This window comes from Saimiri boliviensis, chromosome 14 (genome assembly GCF_048565385.1).
Source record: "Saimiri boliviensis isolate mSaiBol1 chromosome 14, mSaiBol1.pri, whole genome shotgun sequence".
In the NCBI taxonomy this organism is placed as follows: Eukaryota; Metazoa; Chordata; class Mammalia; order Primates; family Cebidae; genus Saimiri; species Saimiri boliviensis.
Window position 1 is genome coordinate 69,370,818 of NC_133462.1, and position 17,533 is coordinate 69,388,350.

A 17,533-nucleotide genomic window follows, 5' to 3' on the forward strand; every position below is an offset into this window, starting at 1 on the left:
ATTCTCAAAATGTCTCCTCTATAGAGAATAGATTTGCTGGCATTACCCTTAGAGAGCCCATTTATGTGGCCAGGAAAACTTTCTTCTCAAAAGTGCATTTCTATCCTTTGCTGTTGTTGGTCAAAGCCTACCAAAGAGAGCAAGAGTTTCTAGTGAATGATCCAGCCTTATTTCAGCACTACTCCTCTCTATCCCTGCTCTCTCTAACTTGCTCATTGTTGGATTCCCAACTCCAATACCATCACCTCTATGAAACCTTGTGTGATCTCTCTAATCAGAAGTGACCTCTCTGAACTTAAGTACTACATATGTATTTCTTTCACAGACTTATTTTCTACAGTCTGACAAATTATCAGCTATTTTGTTTGCAACCTACTTGAAGGCCAAGTGCTATGCTTTACACTTCTTTATTTATCTAAATATCTAAAACATATTTGTGAATACCGGCCTGAATAAACAAATGAGTGTTTATTCTCTACATAATATTAACTCTTAAAACAGCTTAGATATTTTTAAAGAGAAGCTCTTCTGTACTGCAACAAAAGATTTTGTAACTAAACGTTATCTTTTCTTTTTTCTTTCTTTCTTTTTTTTTTTTTTTTTTTTTTTTATGAGAGGACCTTTTTTTTTTTTTTGAGACGGAGTTTCGTTCTTGTTACCCGGGCTGGAGTGCAATGGCGTGATCTCGGCTCACCGCAACCTCCACCTCCTGGGTTCGGGCAATTCTCCTGCCTCAACCTCCTGAGTAGCTGGGATTACAGACAGGCATGCACCACCATGCCCAGCTAATGTTTTGTATTTTTTTAGTAGAGACGGGGTTTCACCATGTTGACCAGGATGGTCTCGATCTCTTGACCTCGTGATCCACCCGCCTCGGCCTCCCAAAATGCTGGGATTACAGGCTTGAGCCACCGCGCCTGGCGAGAGGACCTTTCTAAATGTTTCTAAAATGCTAAAGTTTCAAGTTTGTGTTTCAGAGTAAGGTGTGAAACTCAGCCACAACCTGAGTGCTTGAGTTAATGACTACGTACTACAGAATATTTCATTTTAAACATATTTTCCCTTTGTGAAGGGCTGCCCTAATGGAATTTGCAGCACCTTTCAAACAGATCCAGGGAATACAGGTAACCAGTAGCAAAATAAGGTAGACAAAATAAGTGGTGTAAGTTGTTTGACTGACTTAAATTTTGTTTCTAATGGGAATAGTTGAGGTATTTTAATAACTTCCAAATAATCTATTCCAAGGTTTTATTACTTACAAAATATTTTGAGAATTCAAACATAGAATCCTAGCATATAATTACCTTATTTTCTGGTTAGTATTTTTACTTGTATTTTAGACTTAGTCTTTTTTTTTCTTTTATTGCTTACTTATTTTGTTATATTAATGTGGACATATTCAGAGCAGACAATTGTTAGAGATGAAATGTAAATACATTCAATACATTTAACTAAAATACTTTTATTTCAAATATACCACAGCAGAAACTAATGCCATTCGACTCTTTTTTTTAATTGTTTTGAGATGGGGCATTGCTATATTGTTCAGGCTTGTCTTGAATTCCTGGACACAACTGAAGCTCCCGCCTCAGCCTCCTGAATAGCTGGTATTACAGGTATGTGCCACCACACCCATGACTATTTTTATTTTGAAGGCATCTTCCAACAGAAGCACACACTGACTTTACTTGCCCAACAGAATAAAGACAATAGAGTTGTTTAAATCCATTGCCTCAGAATTTCGTTTTTTCGTAACGATGGTGCAGATGATGGCATTTTGTTTTTATTTGAGAAAACGATGTAGTATTATTTATTAGCAGTTGCCTTTGCAGTTTTAGGAATTTGTGTTTTTAAAACAATCTGGATATAATTCTTTGTTTCTTTGTCAAAATTATTATTTTTATGGAATTATTATGAAGTACATTTCCTGTCTTCTTTGTAGTATTTCATAGACTGCCTCAGTGTTCCACCTCCAGAATGTTTAATTAAGCCAGTCTGAGGTGGGATCTGAGAAAGAGCATTTTCAGTAATTTCAAGGTGAAGTTCATGCTGCCGGTCCAGGGACCACACTTTGAGAACCACTGTCGGAGGCAAAGAGCTGGAGTTCTGGTTCTACCCTCACTCTCCAACAGAGGCTTTTCTCAATGTGGTTTCTTCTCTCTCCTAATTAAACCATCAGGAGTGATTAAATGTACTAGTCAACTGAGAAATAGTTAAAGAGGATGCTGTCACCATTTATACTAGGTATTATGCCAAGTGTTTTGGGAGGGGCACATCAATGAGTAAAGATTATTCTTGACCTTCAGGACCTACGTAGTCAGTTAGGGCTGCTGCAGCAGAATTCCAGACTGGCTAAACAAGAGACATTTGTTTCTCACAGTACTGGAGACTAGAAAATCAAAGACAGGTGCCAACATACCCATCTGGTGAGGGCACTCTTCTTTGTTTGCAGACAGTCACCTTCTCCTTGTTTCCTCAAGGAGGAAGAGAGGTCTCTTCTTAATCCCATGGGGGCTCCCATTCAATGGGGGCTCCAACTCCATAATTAAATTACCTCCCCAAAGCCCCACCTCCAAATGTCATCACATTTAGGATTTAGGCTTCAACACATGAATCTGGGGGGACTCAAATGATCAGCCTACAGCAGAGCCTTAGCATTCAGTATGGAGAGCTAGCAAGTGAAGCATGCACACCTACTGCTTTAATGTATGGTAGAATGTAATATATATATGAAAGAGAAATAAAGGATTCATAATGAGTGAGATTCTTTCCGTGGGAACAACTAGAGATTAATTATTGTTGAGGAGATCTATGAGGCCTTCTTAGAGAAAAGAATGCAGATTTTTTGTTTTTGTTTTTGTTCTGGATTTACAAAGAAGAGAATGTAAAAATTACAGAGATTCTGTTTTTAGTATTATATTTTGAAATGAACAAGAAAAGCAAAAAGAATAGTTGAATATAAAGCTCCCTTCTGAATGGCATATGTGTCCACTTCTTAATAGTTTTTATTATGGTGAATAAAGCATTTAATGAGTATACTGAGCAAATGTTGAACTGTGTATAATTGAGTCATTTATATGTTACATATTATACATATTACATATTAATATATTTATTAGGATTATGAGTTCGGATTTTTTATCTTATATCACTTGTGGAAAGAATGTAATTTTAAGCACAGTGCTCTTTTTTCTCAAAAATTATTTATAGAAATATATTATTTTTCTCCTTTGGTACAGACATTAGACAAAATCAAGAAACAGTTTAAAAAGAAAAAAGGTAATAAGGAAAAGAAAATATGCAATGCAAGAAAACATAATTTATTACATGATAGGACGTAACCATTAGCTTTCATTTGGGTTCAGGATTGAGCAGGATTATATATTTGTTTTTGCAGTCACTTGTCTCTAGTTCCTATCATCATTCATATACCTAAACCTAAATATTCATATGGAGATAGTCATCTTTTAAAAATGTTCACTTATTCATTCAAATAGACATGGGCAACATAGACATAGTCTTTATTTTTACAGAGTTTGCAGTCTAGTCGGGAAGACATATATTAAACACACAAATATATCTATAAATGTATGATTGTAAATTTTATTAAGTCACATGGAAGAAAAACAAAATTATGGTGTTTATGAGTGAAAACAACAGTGAAGGGAGAATTTAGATTGCTGTAAAGGAAATTCAAGGCAGAAAATACAATTTAAGTGAATATCTTGAGGTCGAAATAAATGGTTTGCTAGGAAATGAAATACAACCCTTGTGACTGAAGCATAGTGATCAGGGAGAGAGTGATATGAAGTGAGGAGAGAGAAGCAGGGAACCATGCTGAAAGTCCTTGTAGGTTTGTATTGTTTGTTAGTTGTATTGTGCAAAATAGCTTTTAAGCATCTTTTCAGCTTCAATCTCTTTTTGATACATTTATGTTGTACATTGTACATTAGAATTATTTACTAACTCAAAAAATAGCAAATGGAAAATGTGTTTTAAGGAAGATAGGACATTTGTGGTGGAAAATGCTAAGGTCTGTGTATGTCATGGCCACAACATAGCTACCTGGTTGTAATCTTATGATCTGGTGATGAATGAGTAGTTACGGTTGAATGAAATCATTCCAAAACAGAGCAGACTTTTCCATTTGTGTGCTTTGGAAATCTAATATACGTAATATAGTATTCAAAGTTACCTCATCAGAACAAAAGTCCTATTGATGCTTAAATAAAATACTGGATTTAGGCAATATGAGTAAAGTATTGTGGTTAAAGGCAAAGATTTTGGAGTCAAACCTAGATTCAAATTCTAACTCCATCACTTTCTGGTTGTAGGAGTTTGGGTAGAGATTTAATCTCTGTGAATATCTTTTCCTGATCTGTTAAATGAGTGTAATAATATCTGCCCCACAAGACTATGAAAGTATTAAATGAGATGATATCTGTGTCTTAGCCAGGAACCTTTTGAAAGCAGAAGGTAAATTGAGGATTAAAGTGCTGGTACTCTGGATGGCTCAATACCAGATGAATGAGGGTTAAAAAAAGGGGGTCATGGAGGGAAGTGCCATAGATGGAAACAACTCTGAGACAGTGATTTGGTGCATGAGATTTATTGGGGAGCATTTTAGGGAGTAACATCTTTAAGGGAAGGGAGGAGGAAGGTTGAGGGGAAAGTTGAATTGCATCAGGAGGTCTCAGCTCTGGGATTTGGATGGCCCTTTATATTGGTCCCAAACTGAGACAAAGGCTCTGGGCCTATGTACTCCGTCAATCCCCAGTCGTTGATTGAATCCAAGCTAGGGGCAGGATAACAAAACTTGGGGCAGGCCAGCTGATTATCTCCAGTGAGATATAGCTATGAACAGTCAGCCACCAGCACTCCTGGCAGCTGGACTTTGGGTTTGTTTCTGTAGGGAGGAATGAGACATGATGAATTCCTGCAGTCCTGGCCACTGCTTCACAGAGAGCCACATAGTGATGCGACATAGCACAGCAGATATATATCCGTATTTAGATGGAGTCTCACGCTGTCTCCCAGGCTGGAGTGCAGTGGCGCGATCTTAGCTCACTGCAAACTCTGCCTCCCAGGTTCAAGTGATTCTCCTAGCTTAGCCACACAGGTTTTCTTCAGGTTTTCAAGGAAAAATCACCCCTCAGAGCAGTAGGTGGAGGACAGAGAAAGGAGAAATTTATTTGCATGGTTCTTTTCTGTCTCCTATTTTTCACTGATCAGAGTTTACCCAATGCCTGTTAGGAAGACATATTCCATGCTCTACATTGTGGAATTCCATTCACAAAGTGCACTCTCACTGGGAGAGAAAAAGGAGGAGACCACCAAGGGAATTACAGAAAGCATATCCAGTTGAGTAGATAAAGCATGTAGCCTAATACTTGGCTCAAGTAATTAATGTACAAATAGCTGACACTTACATAGCACCCTACTGTGTACCAGCCACTATTTTGAGTACTTTACATTGATTAACTTATCTCATCCTCACAATAATTTAATGGGAAAGATACTAATACTAATATATTTACATTTTACAAATGAGGATATTGTGGCTCAAAGGGTAAACATCTAGTAAGCAGCACAGCGGAGCTGTGATAACCAGGTGTCATTTCAGAGTCTATGCTCTTGGCTGGGTGTAGTGGCTCATGCCTGTAATCCCAGCACTTTTGGAGGCAGAGGTGGGAGAATCACCTGAGGTCGGGAGTTTGAGACCAACTTGGCCAACATGGCGAAACACCATCTCTACTAAAAATACAAAAGTTAGCTGGGTGTGGGTGTGGTGACACGTGCCTATAACCCCAGCTACTTGGGAGGCTGAGGCAGAAGAATTGCTTGAACTCAGGAGGTGAAGGTTGCAGTGAGCCGAGATTGTGCCACTATACTCCTGCTTTGGTGACTGAACAAGACTCTACCTCAAACAAAACAAAACAAAACAAAACAGAGTCTATGCCCTTAGCCATTCTACTATATTGCCTCTCAATGGCTATTATTATTGCTCTCATTATTAGAATATGTAAATATTTTATTATCCCTATAAATATCATTAGCAAAATACTTTCAAATATGTAAAGCTTTGCAAAAATTTCAGTAATTTTTTTCTAGTAATTTTAATCTTTATTTTAAAACTAATATCAGAAAATGTTTATAGATATGGTAACAAGGCAGAAAGTCTTGGAATTTAATCAAGTTTGGGTCTTTTTTGTTTTGGTTATTTTTATTTTTTTTTTTTGAGGCAGAGTCTCACTGTCTGTTGCCAGGCTGGAGTGTAGTGGCGTGATCTCGGCTCACTGCAACTTCCGCCTCTTGGGTTCAAGTGATTCTTCTGCCTCAACCTCCTGAGTAGCTGGGACTACGGGCTTGTGCCACTACATCCAGCCACTTTTTTGTATTTTTAGTAGAGACGGGGTTTGACCATGTTGGCCAGGATGGTCTTGATCTCTTGCCCTCATGATCCACCCGCCTTGGCTTCCCAAAGTGTTGGGATTACAGGTGTAAGCCACCACTCCCAAACTCAAGTTTCTTTATATGATAGAAGACAGGATTATAAGAAAAAAGAAAATATGCATGGCTAATTCAATAAAAATATATTCGGCATAATACTTCTTGTACCAGGAAGATGACAGCCTGGGCTGGAGTTAGAAAATCTGCAAACACAGAGATTCTAATTGCATTTCTGTCATTAACTTATTTATTAATCATAGTAGGTCATTTAATCTCTTTACTTGTTTCCATATTTGTAAAATAATTAGTAAAAGCTATACCATATATATCATAGGAATTTTTTTTGAGATTAGAAATGAGAAAAAAAAAATCTGAAATATAAGAAAAGGAAAATAACCTACTTAAGTGTCTTAGAAGTACTGCATTTAAAAAATCTCCAGATAAAAATATAGGTAATTTTTATAATTTTTTAGGGAATCCTAGTTAGAATGATTTCCATACTTTTATTTTTAATGAGATTATAATTTTATTGTATCCTGCACACTGAGCAGTATCTTCATCCTACTGATATAACAAAAACATATATCAAGAATAAATAATTTATTCAGTAATTCCTACTTCATCTTTTAACAAAATGTTTGACGTAAATATTATTGTCTTGTTCAGTATATCCACACACTCTCAAATATTACAAGAAATCAATTTGGAACCTAAGAATTGATTTTTTTTTCAATACATTGGATGAACTTATTAAATTAACTACTTTTGTGTTTGAGATTACACCAGATTAGTGTTTTTAATGTTTCCTATGTGTTTTCTTTACACACTGGAAAGTAATTATGTTCTATTATCTCACAGTTTTAGTTCATTTTGCCATGCCTGTGAACAAAACAGTCTATGCTCTTAACCACTCCGCTGTATACATTTCCATATTCTGAAGATGAACTCTATTTACTACTTCAAATAACTTACACTTTTGAGTTTATATCCAAGTTCTATGTACATCTTGGTACCTTACCCATTCATATATGTTTTCAATTCTATTAGGCCTTTCTTCTTATATAAGATTTTTTTCATATTTATTAAATTATTTATAGATCACAAACTTCTTTATAGATGTATTTTTAATTTTTATGATTACTTAGAAAACGACCATACTTATATTTAGAGTAATATAAAATTGAAGACATGCATTTCTGAGTAATTATCTTTATAGTGGGAGTTCTCTGGTTAATTTTTATTTTTTTCATAATATCAATAGTAAAGATTAAAAGTAATAATGTGTTCACTTTTCAATGTAACACATGATTGCTATTTGTCCTAGCAAAAATTCTCATTTATTCATATGTAACTGCCTTGAAATTTGTGCCTTAAGGACAAAGAAAGGTCACCAATCCCTCTAACTCCTGGTTCTTTGTCAAAAATGGACACAGTTAATGAGGTTTGTTTGGTACAGAACAAATTCTCAGACACAGATAGAGATCCTTTCAATGGAAACAAATTTGTTTGGCTTTACCAGGTTACTTAGCGATTAATAATAGCTTTGAGATGCAGGTCAGAGAGGTCATTGTACCAGCTTGCCAACACAATCTAAATGTGCAGCTAGCCTGGCTCTGTGGGTGCAGAAGCCCCCAAAAATACTATGCATAAAGTAAAGCAGGCTATTTTCTGACTCCTTTTTTCATATTAATAAGCAATTTTCAAGAGAAGGGTGGCAAAATGGGGGCCATGCCACTCCAAGTAATTCATTTATTTTGCAATTTAATCTTATGTTGAAAAAAATTGCTCTGCTTCAGTAGCATAGCTTGGTGATTTTTAAACGTCAGTGTGTTTCATAAGTAACCTTGTATGAAGTATTGTATTAGTAGCCTTTAACAGAAAATTGCAACAAAAATATTTCTAGACATTGACATAGAAAGGAGAATCTTTTTTATTTTTGGAAGTTTTTCCTTTACTTTCCTTAGATACCTTTGAGAAAAATGCTCAGATGATTTGTTTAAAACTTTACTTACAGAACTAGATACTAAGTTCTATATCTGCTTTTTTAAAAAAGTATAGTGCAATGTCAAAATATTATTTTAACACAAATTGTTAAATTTTTCCTTGAAAATGAAGGATTTTTTTCTATATTTGATAATATCATAATCTGGTTAGCAGGTGTTTTCACATAGTCTGCTTAAAGCTTATTTTTTGTTTATATTTCTTAGATAGACATAAATGATGAAAAGTTTCATTATTTTAATTGAATTTATTATACTTTGAAAAGACTTGCACTTTCTCACCTCATTTAGTTTTTATTCAAATTATCTATACAATTGGACAAAATGTCAACCTTTAAAGTGCAGAATAATATATATAATCTTACTGGGATTATTTGAACTGTCAACTGAAGTAAGCCTACAATAAATTAAGCATGTGTATAAAACATGTCACATTTTAAAAATTAGGCCATTAGTATGCAAAATAAATGATTAGAGATTTGAAAATACAAATCCAAAATATAAAGGAAAACAGTAGTTCAAAGTCTTTCTTGGGATGTTTAAGTATGTCCGAAAACGTTAACCTTCAAGCAAAAAACCCTGATTAATTTAGTAAAACACTTATATTGCATTTGATATGAGTATTTTCTCAGCTTTGAATTAATTATAAATAAACTCATTTGATCTCAAAAATGTAATCACAGAAAAATCATATAAATGCTTTCTAAATATTGCAAAGATTAATGTAGAAAATACAGGTAAGATAGATGGATGACACCACTGATTGGGATGGATATGGATGATGGTTGCCCTTCGTAACTGCAGATTGTTTTGATGCAGGAAGGCACTGGAGGAGTTTGCAGAAATGAAAGAACGAGAAGAGAAGAAGGCTAACCTCGAAAGGGAAGAGGAGAAAAGAGATTACCAAGCTCGAAAGATGCATTACCTCCTCAGCACAAAGCAGGTTGGTCTACCTGTCCCTGACAGCTCCTGTAAGCCACTTGGGCCCCTCGCCTGACAGAGATAAACTAGCAGGCTGAATGGGACATGACTTGTTGAAAAGATATCACAAAGACACTACTTCGAGTTCAATTTCGTGCTTCTGTGTAGGTGCGCGCAGGGACCATGACTCGTCTGTGACAGTGGCTTCATAGAGGCAGCCGCTGCGACGCTGGCAGAAAGGTCCAAGTCAGCAGCGTGATCTGCCACGGTGATAACACAACACGGAGGGCATAACCTCACTTTCAAAACTCATTCTGAGTGGCTCTTTGTTGTGTTGTGAATTGATCAAGAACTAACAAGTTATTAGGCTGAGGTGGCTTTCATGTTTTCTCTTTTTATTGAGCTAATGTTGAGATTAAAACCATTTTTTGACCGTTTCTAAATTTTGATGGAAGTTTTCAAGAAAAGCTTTTAACAAAATGTAAGCATGGAATTTGGAATACTTAGACATTTCTTTTACAATGCTTGCTAAAATTTTAATACCCTGAGTTTTGTCCTGGTTACTAGGAAAGAATACATGGCATATGGAATAGTCTCAGAAAGAGATACGGTTTAAGGAAAGCATGAATTTGGGTTGAGGTGTGTTTTGTTACTAGGGATCTAGTCAGGAAACTGGCAATTTCTGGGTTTTACCTTTTTCTCATAGACCTTCAAGTTCAGTGTCGTGGTTCTGGCCAGAGGCACATAGTCGAATTTCTCCAGGCAGGAACAAGTCAAGTCCCAGTGGTGAAGGGTGAGCCCTAAAATTGAATGTCATCCTTAGAGGCATCCAAATTAAAAAAAAACATATTAAATCCTGGGCTGGCCATCCACCTTTGGAACATAGATCGTCCGCATCTCTAGCCTCTACTTGGTAGTCTAAATACCAATACTTTTTAATTATGGTGACTATCTTCATATTTACCTGGATTTGTAGAGCTGAGTCATCTTTATTTAACAGGTAAGAAAACAAGCTCAGAGGTGTTATGTGGCTGAGTTAGAGATACCAAGCCAGTAGAAATAGATATGGCCCTCAATCTGAGGCCTCTAGACTTCAAATACTTAGGCAATCATTTAAAGATACTTTTTAAAATGAAAACTCAAAATATTTTAACTTTTAATTATAAAATCTATAATAGTAAAAATTTTAGTTGTATAATTGAAGTGCTACATTTTTATATAGAATTTCAAACCAAAAATTCCTTTTAGCAGAAATGTTTTAACTTCAATTATTATTAATTTCAACCTTCATTAAACTGAGTACTATTAATACCCTTATTTCTTTAAATCTGATAATATTTTCTTTTTTACAATACAGTTGTTAATTTTAGTAACTCTGAACTGTCTTTATACTCTGAATCTTTCTTAATATGAGTTCTAGTTGTGCTCCATATACTTATGATAGGTATTATAATGCAGAAAACAATTTTTAAAATTGTTAAATCTTTTTTTTCCTTTTTTGAAGAGGGAGTGAGAAGGAGTCTCATTCTGTTGCCCAGGCTGGAGTACAGTGATGCAGTCTTGGCTCAATGCAACCTATGCCTCCTGGGTTCAAGCAATTCTCCTGCCTCAGCCTCCTGAGTAGCTGAGATTACAGGTGCCTGCCACCACACCAGGCTAATTTTTGTATTTTAATAGAGATAGGGTTTCATCATGTTGGTCAGGCTAATCTTGAACTCCTGACCTCAAATTATCCCCCCTCCTCAGCCTCCCAAAGTGCTGGGACTGCAGGTGTGAGCCACCGTGCCTGGCCTAAAATGGCGAAATTAGGTTTAACTGAACATTTGTTAATTGTTTTATTCAAGTTTGTTGAGATACTGAGTATCTAGTGAAATGATTTAGAAAGTCCATGAAGACTCAGTTATTTTACTAATAAAAATAATCTGATAGCAAATATCTATGGTGTGCTTACCATGTGCCAAACAGTATTATAGAGACTTCCTATGTATTATTTCTTTAACGAATTTAATTTCATTTCAATTTTAAAGTTAAGCACCTGGTCCGACAAAAGAATTTCACAAACCTGACTAAAACACTTGAATCATAGACCTTAATGGATTTTGAGATTTTACCATTGTGTTTTAAGTATGTTTGTGTTAACAAATACAAGCTGTCAATGCATTTGTCTTCTTCTTTATACCACGTAGGCTGCTGATATTATCAGTGTATGTAAACTTTACTTTAGTGATCCCTAGTCTTCAAAACTCCTTGGCATCCAATAAAATAATTATTTTTGAGGCACTTTGGCACAGTTGAAAGAACCCAAGTATTGTCATCAGGCAGAGCTGAGCTGACATCCCAGCTCTCTCACTAAGGGTAATATATCAGGAGATGACCGTCAGTTTTCTGAGCCTCTGCTTCCGTCTGCATTTGTGGGATAATGAAATCCACCTTGGAAGAATGTTATGAGGATTAAACGTAATGTATTTAAAATAGTGCCAGACCCTTAGAGGGCATTCGGTAATGGTAACAATTATATTATTAGAATTTAATCTGTCAAAGATAAACTAAGGTTTTCTACTTTAATTTTCTTCTATTAGTGTTACCAATTGGAAGCATTCATTTTCTCCTTTTCTTTTTTGGCTTTCCTTTAGTTATTAATAAAAATTAGTTACAAATCTCTATACTGGTGTCATCACCTCCATTTTACACTTGACTTCACAGACCTGAGGACATTACAGGTGAAATTATGTTCTCAAATCGCTTCCCTCAGAGAGGAATATTACAAAAATATCAGGGATTTTAATTTGGATCTAGCAGGTTGGTAAACTTCATCACGGTGATCTTAACATTTGATCACAGGTAACTAGAGATGAAAAGACAACCCTTTGAACCTATGGAGGCACCTTTGTTCCCAAGGCAAACTGTGCGTGTGTGGTGGTGAAATAGAAGACACATATTTCAGTCTGAGTGTTGTTAGTAATTTTTATAGCATGTCTTGGCTATTGGGGAGAAATTAAGCTGCAGATTTTGAAATATTCTTTACTTAGGTGTTTACACATTAATTTCACTGATTGTTTTAAGAGTCTTAATTTCAAATTGTATTTATAGACATTTAAGTACAAATAAAAGGCAGTAAGAATTAATATTTATTTTAAAAGATTTGTATCAATTTTAACTTTCAATTCCTGGAGATATTTGAAAACTCTCCAAAAAATATTTGTTTGAATAATTTTATGAACAGTATATCAGGATAGGAAAAGATTTATTGATCTGCTTAAAAGGAATACATCTAATAGCATTTTTAGCAAAGAGAGAGACATTAGTTATATTTGTGATTTATATTGTTGATTGGTGATTATTTTAGGAATGATGTTAGTAGAGTTATAGAATAATAATTTTTACATTAAATTTTTATTGTTCTAATAGCTTACTTTAGAAGAGTAGAAATAAAACTAATTTTGACAATGCTTCAAAAAAGATAATTTTGTAAGCCAAAATTGTATTTGTGAATTCAGATATACATTATATAAGATTACTTTTTTAATGTATTAGTAATTTTAGGATGATTATGGTGACATACTAATATATTCTGATTGCAAAGTTTTAAAGTCGGGTTTAATCCTATTTTTAGTAGAAATCCAAAGTATACCTTAAAACAGTTCCAAAAGCTATTACTAATTTTAATGGTATTAATTATCTCATCTTTATTCAAGCAAATATATTAGTGCTAATAGAAATTACACAAGTAAATAATTAATATTGCAATGAGTGAATTAATAGACCCCTCAGGGTTTTATTAATTAAAAAGTTCAAGTCATATTAAAACACCTTTTGTATATGTTTATTTCCATCAAAAAGCTGAATATGGTAACTTATTTGCATAAATAATCAATCACCATTTACTAGTAGTAATAAGGTTAATTTGTTGCTACAAACATAATAGGATTAGTCAATTATATTTCCCAGAAAATACTATTTGTTATGCACCCCATCACCTGTAAAACAGGATTGGGTTTAACAATCTTATTAAATGAACACATAAAAAAAAAATCTTTGTCCCTGTAAAAGTTTTATGAAAGGAAGGCTAATTTTGATTTGGATAAAGTAAAATGCAAATATTGCTTCCATTTGTAAATTTAATTTATCTTTCTGTAAAGATTGATTATTTAATAAAGTTATTTATTTTGATTTAGTAACCAGTCAAACTAAATCTAACACATATAGGATATATTTCCTTTGAAGAAAATCTCATTTGCAGATTTGTTTTATTCCAGATAAACTGACTTTCATTCCCTTACCCTTGTTCTTGGGTAATAAATTATGTTGTCTGCTCCACCTACTGGTGGATGTATGCAAAGGCCTATTGTTAGATTCGTTAAAAGATGCCTGTAAAATATTGCCAGAATTTTTTAGAATCTTCCTGGAGATTAGAAAAATTATAGATACGAATGTAAAATTCAAGATCTAAATTATAAAATGTTAGTTTGGAAATACTGGTTATTATATACAGTTATACACAGTAACAGTTATTAGTGAAAATGTTACCCTGTTTTTCCATTTTAATGTGATAATTAAAAAGGTAAATAAATCCAAAATATACATATAACTCAGTATAACTATGTATATTTTATTTTGTTGTGGCATTTATGAGTTTACACATTCTGAAATTAAAACTCAAGTAGAAACAAGTTTACTTTAATGAAAATTGTTACACGTTTATAATGGAAATAATTTTCATGTCATAATTTATACAATAGATTTTGGATGTTTTTCCTCACTCTCCACTAAAGTAGTGAAAATACTACTGAAATGACTATTTTAAGTTATTTATTATTTTTAAAAGACTCGATACTGTGATTAATATTGATAAAACTTTAGTTTGAATTACATTTTTGAGGAAGCCAAAACGATTTAGCTACTTTTTTCCTAAATCATATTAAATCATATTTGTATAAAGACTGTCTTAATTTTTAAAATTATACTTGACATAATCATAATCAATTGGTAGTCTGTTGATATAAAAACAGTTTTATAAGATAAATCTTTTTTAAAAAGTTTATTTTATTTCCAGGATATCTTATAAGGGGGAAAATATTTAAATTAAGAAAAATTTGGCCAGGTGTGGTGGCTCATGCCTGCAATCTTAGCACTTTGGGAGGCAGAAGCGGGCAGATCACTTGAGGTCAGGAATTCGAAACCAGCCTGGCCAACATGGTGAAACCCCGTATCTGTTAAAAATACAAAACAATTAGTCGTGGTGGCGGGAGCCCGTAATCTCAGCTACTTGGGAGGCTGAGGCAGGAGAATAGCTTGAACCTGGGAGGGGGAGATTTCAGTTAGCCAAGATCGTGCCGCTGCACTCCAGCCTGAATAGCAGAGCAAGACTGAATCTCAAATAAAAAAAGAAAAGAAAATTTTAGTTTTTCCAAATCATTTATACCAAATGGTATACGCTTGGAGAGGCTATACCATTGCCTAATGTGGGGGTATGTTTATCTACGTGTCATGTCTTTGTATATTTGATATGTTTGGAAAGTATCTTTGCAGTGGTAGGGAAACTCAAGAGTAATATCAAGATGTACCTATAATGAGTTTCTGGAGCACATATTCGGACCTCTTAGACCTTATCTCAAAACCCCTTTCCTGACTTGAAAAACTGATTTTGTGCCTTTCTAGTTTCTTAGTTGGACCTTTTTCCCTCTTTTGTATTACCATGATATACATGCAAAAGGATGTATGCCTTGATACTCATGGCTGCCAATAGTACCTTTATCTCCACTATACTGAATATTGCACTTAGGCTCTTGTGGTTTGATGCAGCCTGATTTTGAGCAGTCACACATTCCTTGTGAACTTTTTCAGGCTTTTTTTTTTCTCTGTGTGCGTTGTTTTCTATTTTTCAAACCACACTTTACATGAAAAGATCCACAATTCTAAACTATCCCCAGTTATCCAGTGTTTTGAAGTAGTTGACTCTTCTTCATTTTTTACTAACATCTCTCAGTTCATCATTCCAGGTATCTTTGAGATCAGTCCCTTCATGTTTATTCCCTGAACCCTCAGTAATCATAATAGTCTCGAAAATGATTTTCTTTTTAAGTCTTTTGCCCTTTAACCTAGTATATTTACCACCATCAGATACATCTTTCTAAAAGAACATTTTTATTTCATTTATCTTTGCAGTTTGTAAGCCTCCAAAGATTCCCTGTTATCCATAGTATAAAAATCCATATTTTTCAGCATAAGCGTTCAAAATTCTTTATAATCTGACTCCACTCTGATCCCTTTGCTTCTCAATATGAGCATACTGATACAGTCTGACTTTATATCCTAGGGAAATTTATCATAAGGTTCTCTTTATATATATATATACATATATATAAAGAGAACATCTTTATATATATATATATATGTATATGTGTATGTATATGTATATGTATATGTATATGTATATGTATGAGGTAGGTGACTTGTCATATTGTAGAAATTCAGAAGCCTCACCTTCTGTCTCTCACAGAAAAGGGGAAGCATATTACAAGCATTTTAATATTATTTTGAATTTTACTGTTACTTTACCATTAAAGACATATTTCTTTGTCTGTAGATAACTAATTTAGATTAATTTTAGAAAGGAGGCCTATTAGCTTTCAAATTGTTTTTACTGGTATATCTTAGTGAAAATTGATAGATTGTGAACAGCTTCCGATAAGAATGGGAGAGAAAAGTATGTTCAGAGACCTGAGACAATACCTAGAGTATAAAGACCCAAATGGGCATAACATTGGTAAGAAAGAGATCCAGGGATGCCGAAGAGTCTAATGCATTCATGGAGTGTTTGGGGAGGAAAGTAGGTATTTATGATACTGAAAAGAACATTTAAGAGGACGTGCAGAAGAAATGTATCATTTCAGTTGTGTCATTTTGCTTAGGGTCACTGCTATTTACAATCAATTATTAACACAGCATTCTCCAAAACCAGTTCTTAATTCTTACATTCCCTGCCACTTATTCAGCAAACTTTTTTAGGAGTTGGAAAGATCTGATAATAAGACAGAGTTAGGAATATATGGTTTGGGAGGTAGACTTATATGTTTTACATGAAGGATCTTATATTTGCTTTTGCTGACTTCCCAGTAGTTTGCATGAATGTTTCATGCAGAAAATTTAACAGGAAGAACTCACACTGTCAGTGTGAGGCACCACTCAGTGGAATGTGCTAGAGGAGCATGTGATCTTTAGGATGATCTTTCCAGCCTTCTCTTTGAACAGATTAAAGAAATTAGGTCTAGAAGATGAAGCAACTTGAGCAAGGTCACACAACTGGTTTGAATACATTCTGTAAAGCTGGGGCATCCTCAGTAAACCATGGTCACAATAAAAATCTGAGTTAGTCATCTACATCTGTGTTCTACACCTGGTTCACCTAAATAAACTCTACATGGAAGAAACTTTATCCTGCCTTTATGCCATCCTTCTTTAAAGGATAGGCACTGCTCTTTCATTGTACTCTCTTTTTCCCCTTTCTCTGAAGTGCCTATAAGAAACATCAATTCTTAGTGGGTTCATGTATAAAGATAAAAACTAGAGCCTGCATATAAAAGCATAAAGAAAGACAGAATGTAATTTAGATATCCATGGTACCTTCCAGTGAATTGCTCAAAGCAATGTATTATATCTATTTTCAGAATATTCTATAAAGCAGAAATTATCTTTCTGGTGACTAAACTGTTGTTTGGGACTCTTTTTTCTTCCCTTTGGACACTTGGTACGTTTATTCTTTCAAGGTTACATAGGGGTCTGACCTATGATCTTTGGATCCATAGTTTAAGAGGCAGGTCTTCAAATCTGGACATTTGTTCTTAATCCCAAGTGAACAACTAACATCACAAAATCATCACATAATTTGTTACTATTGGCAGTCTCTGTGCAGAAAGGCCAAGGACTGAACTAGCATGGAGAATGAATTACCTATTAACTTTTACATTTTATTTCCTCCTTCTTTAACACTGTAGTTTTTATTATCCTGTAATATATGAAAGGGATGCCATTATTAGCCATTGTCAATTCTCTTTGAAGAGACAGAGTGAAGTGATTTGAAAATATCTTCTTGTGTTCTCAGATGAATTCCCTTTCTGCTCCACTCCCCTTGTCCTCTTTTAACTACCTCATATCTAAGAAAG

The 17,533-nt window shown here is 34.4% G+C and overlaps 1 protein-coding gene across 1 annotated transcript in view; it reads left to right on the forward strand.

The window, feature by feature from the left end:
* SPATA17 (spermatogenesis associated 17) overlaps window positions 1-17,533 on the forward strand; it is a 207,039-nt gene that overhangs the window by 71,534 nt on the left and 117,972 nt on the right. The window contains exon 6 of the mRNA XM_003930345.4: window positions 9,270-9,393. Coding sequence (XP_003930394.3) covers window positions 9,270-9,393 — 124 coding nt within the window. The remainder of the gene's footprint in view (window positions 1-9,269; window positions 9,394-17,533) is intronic.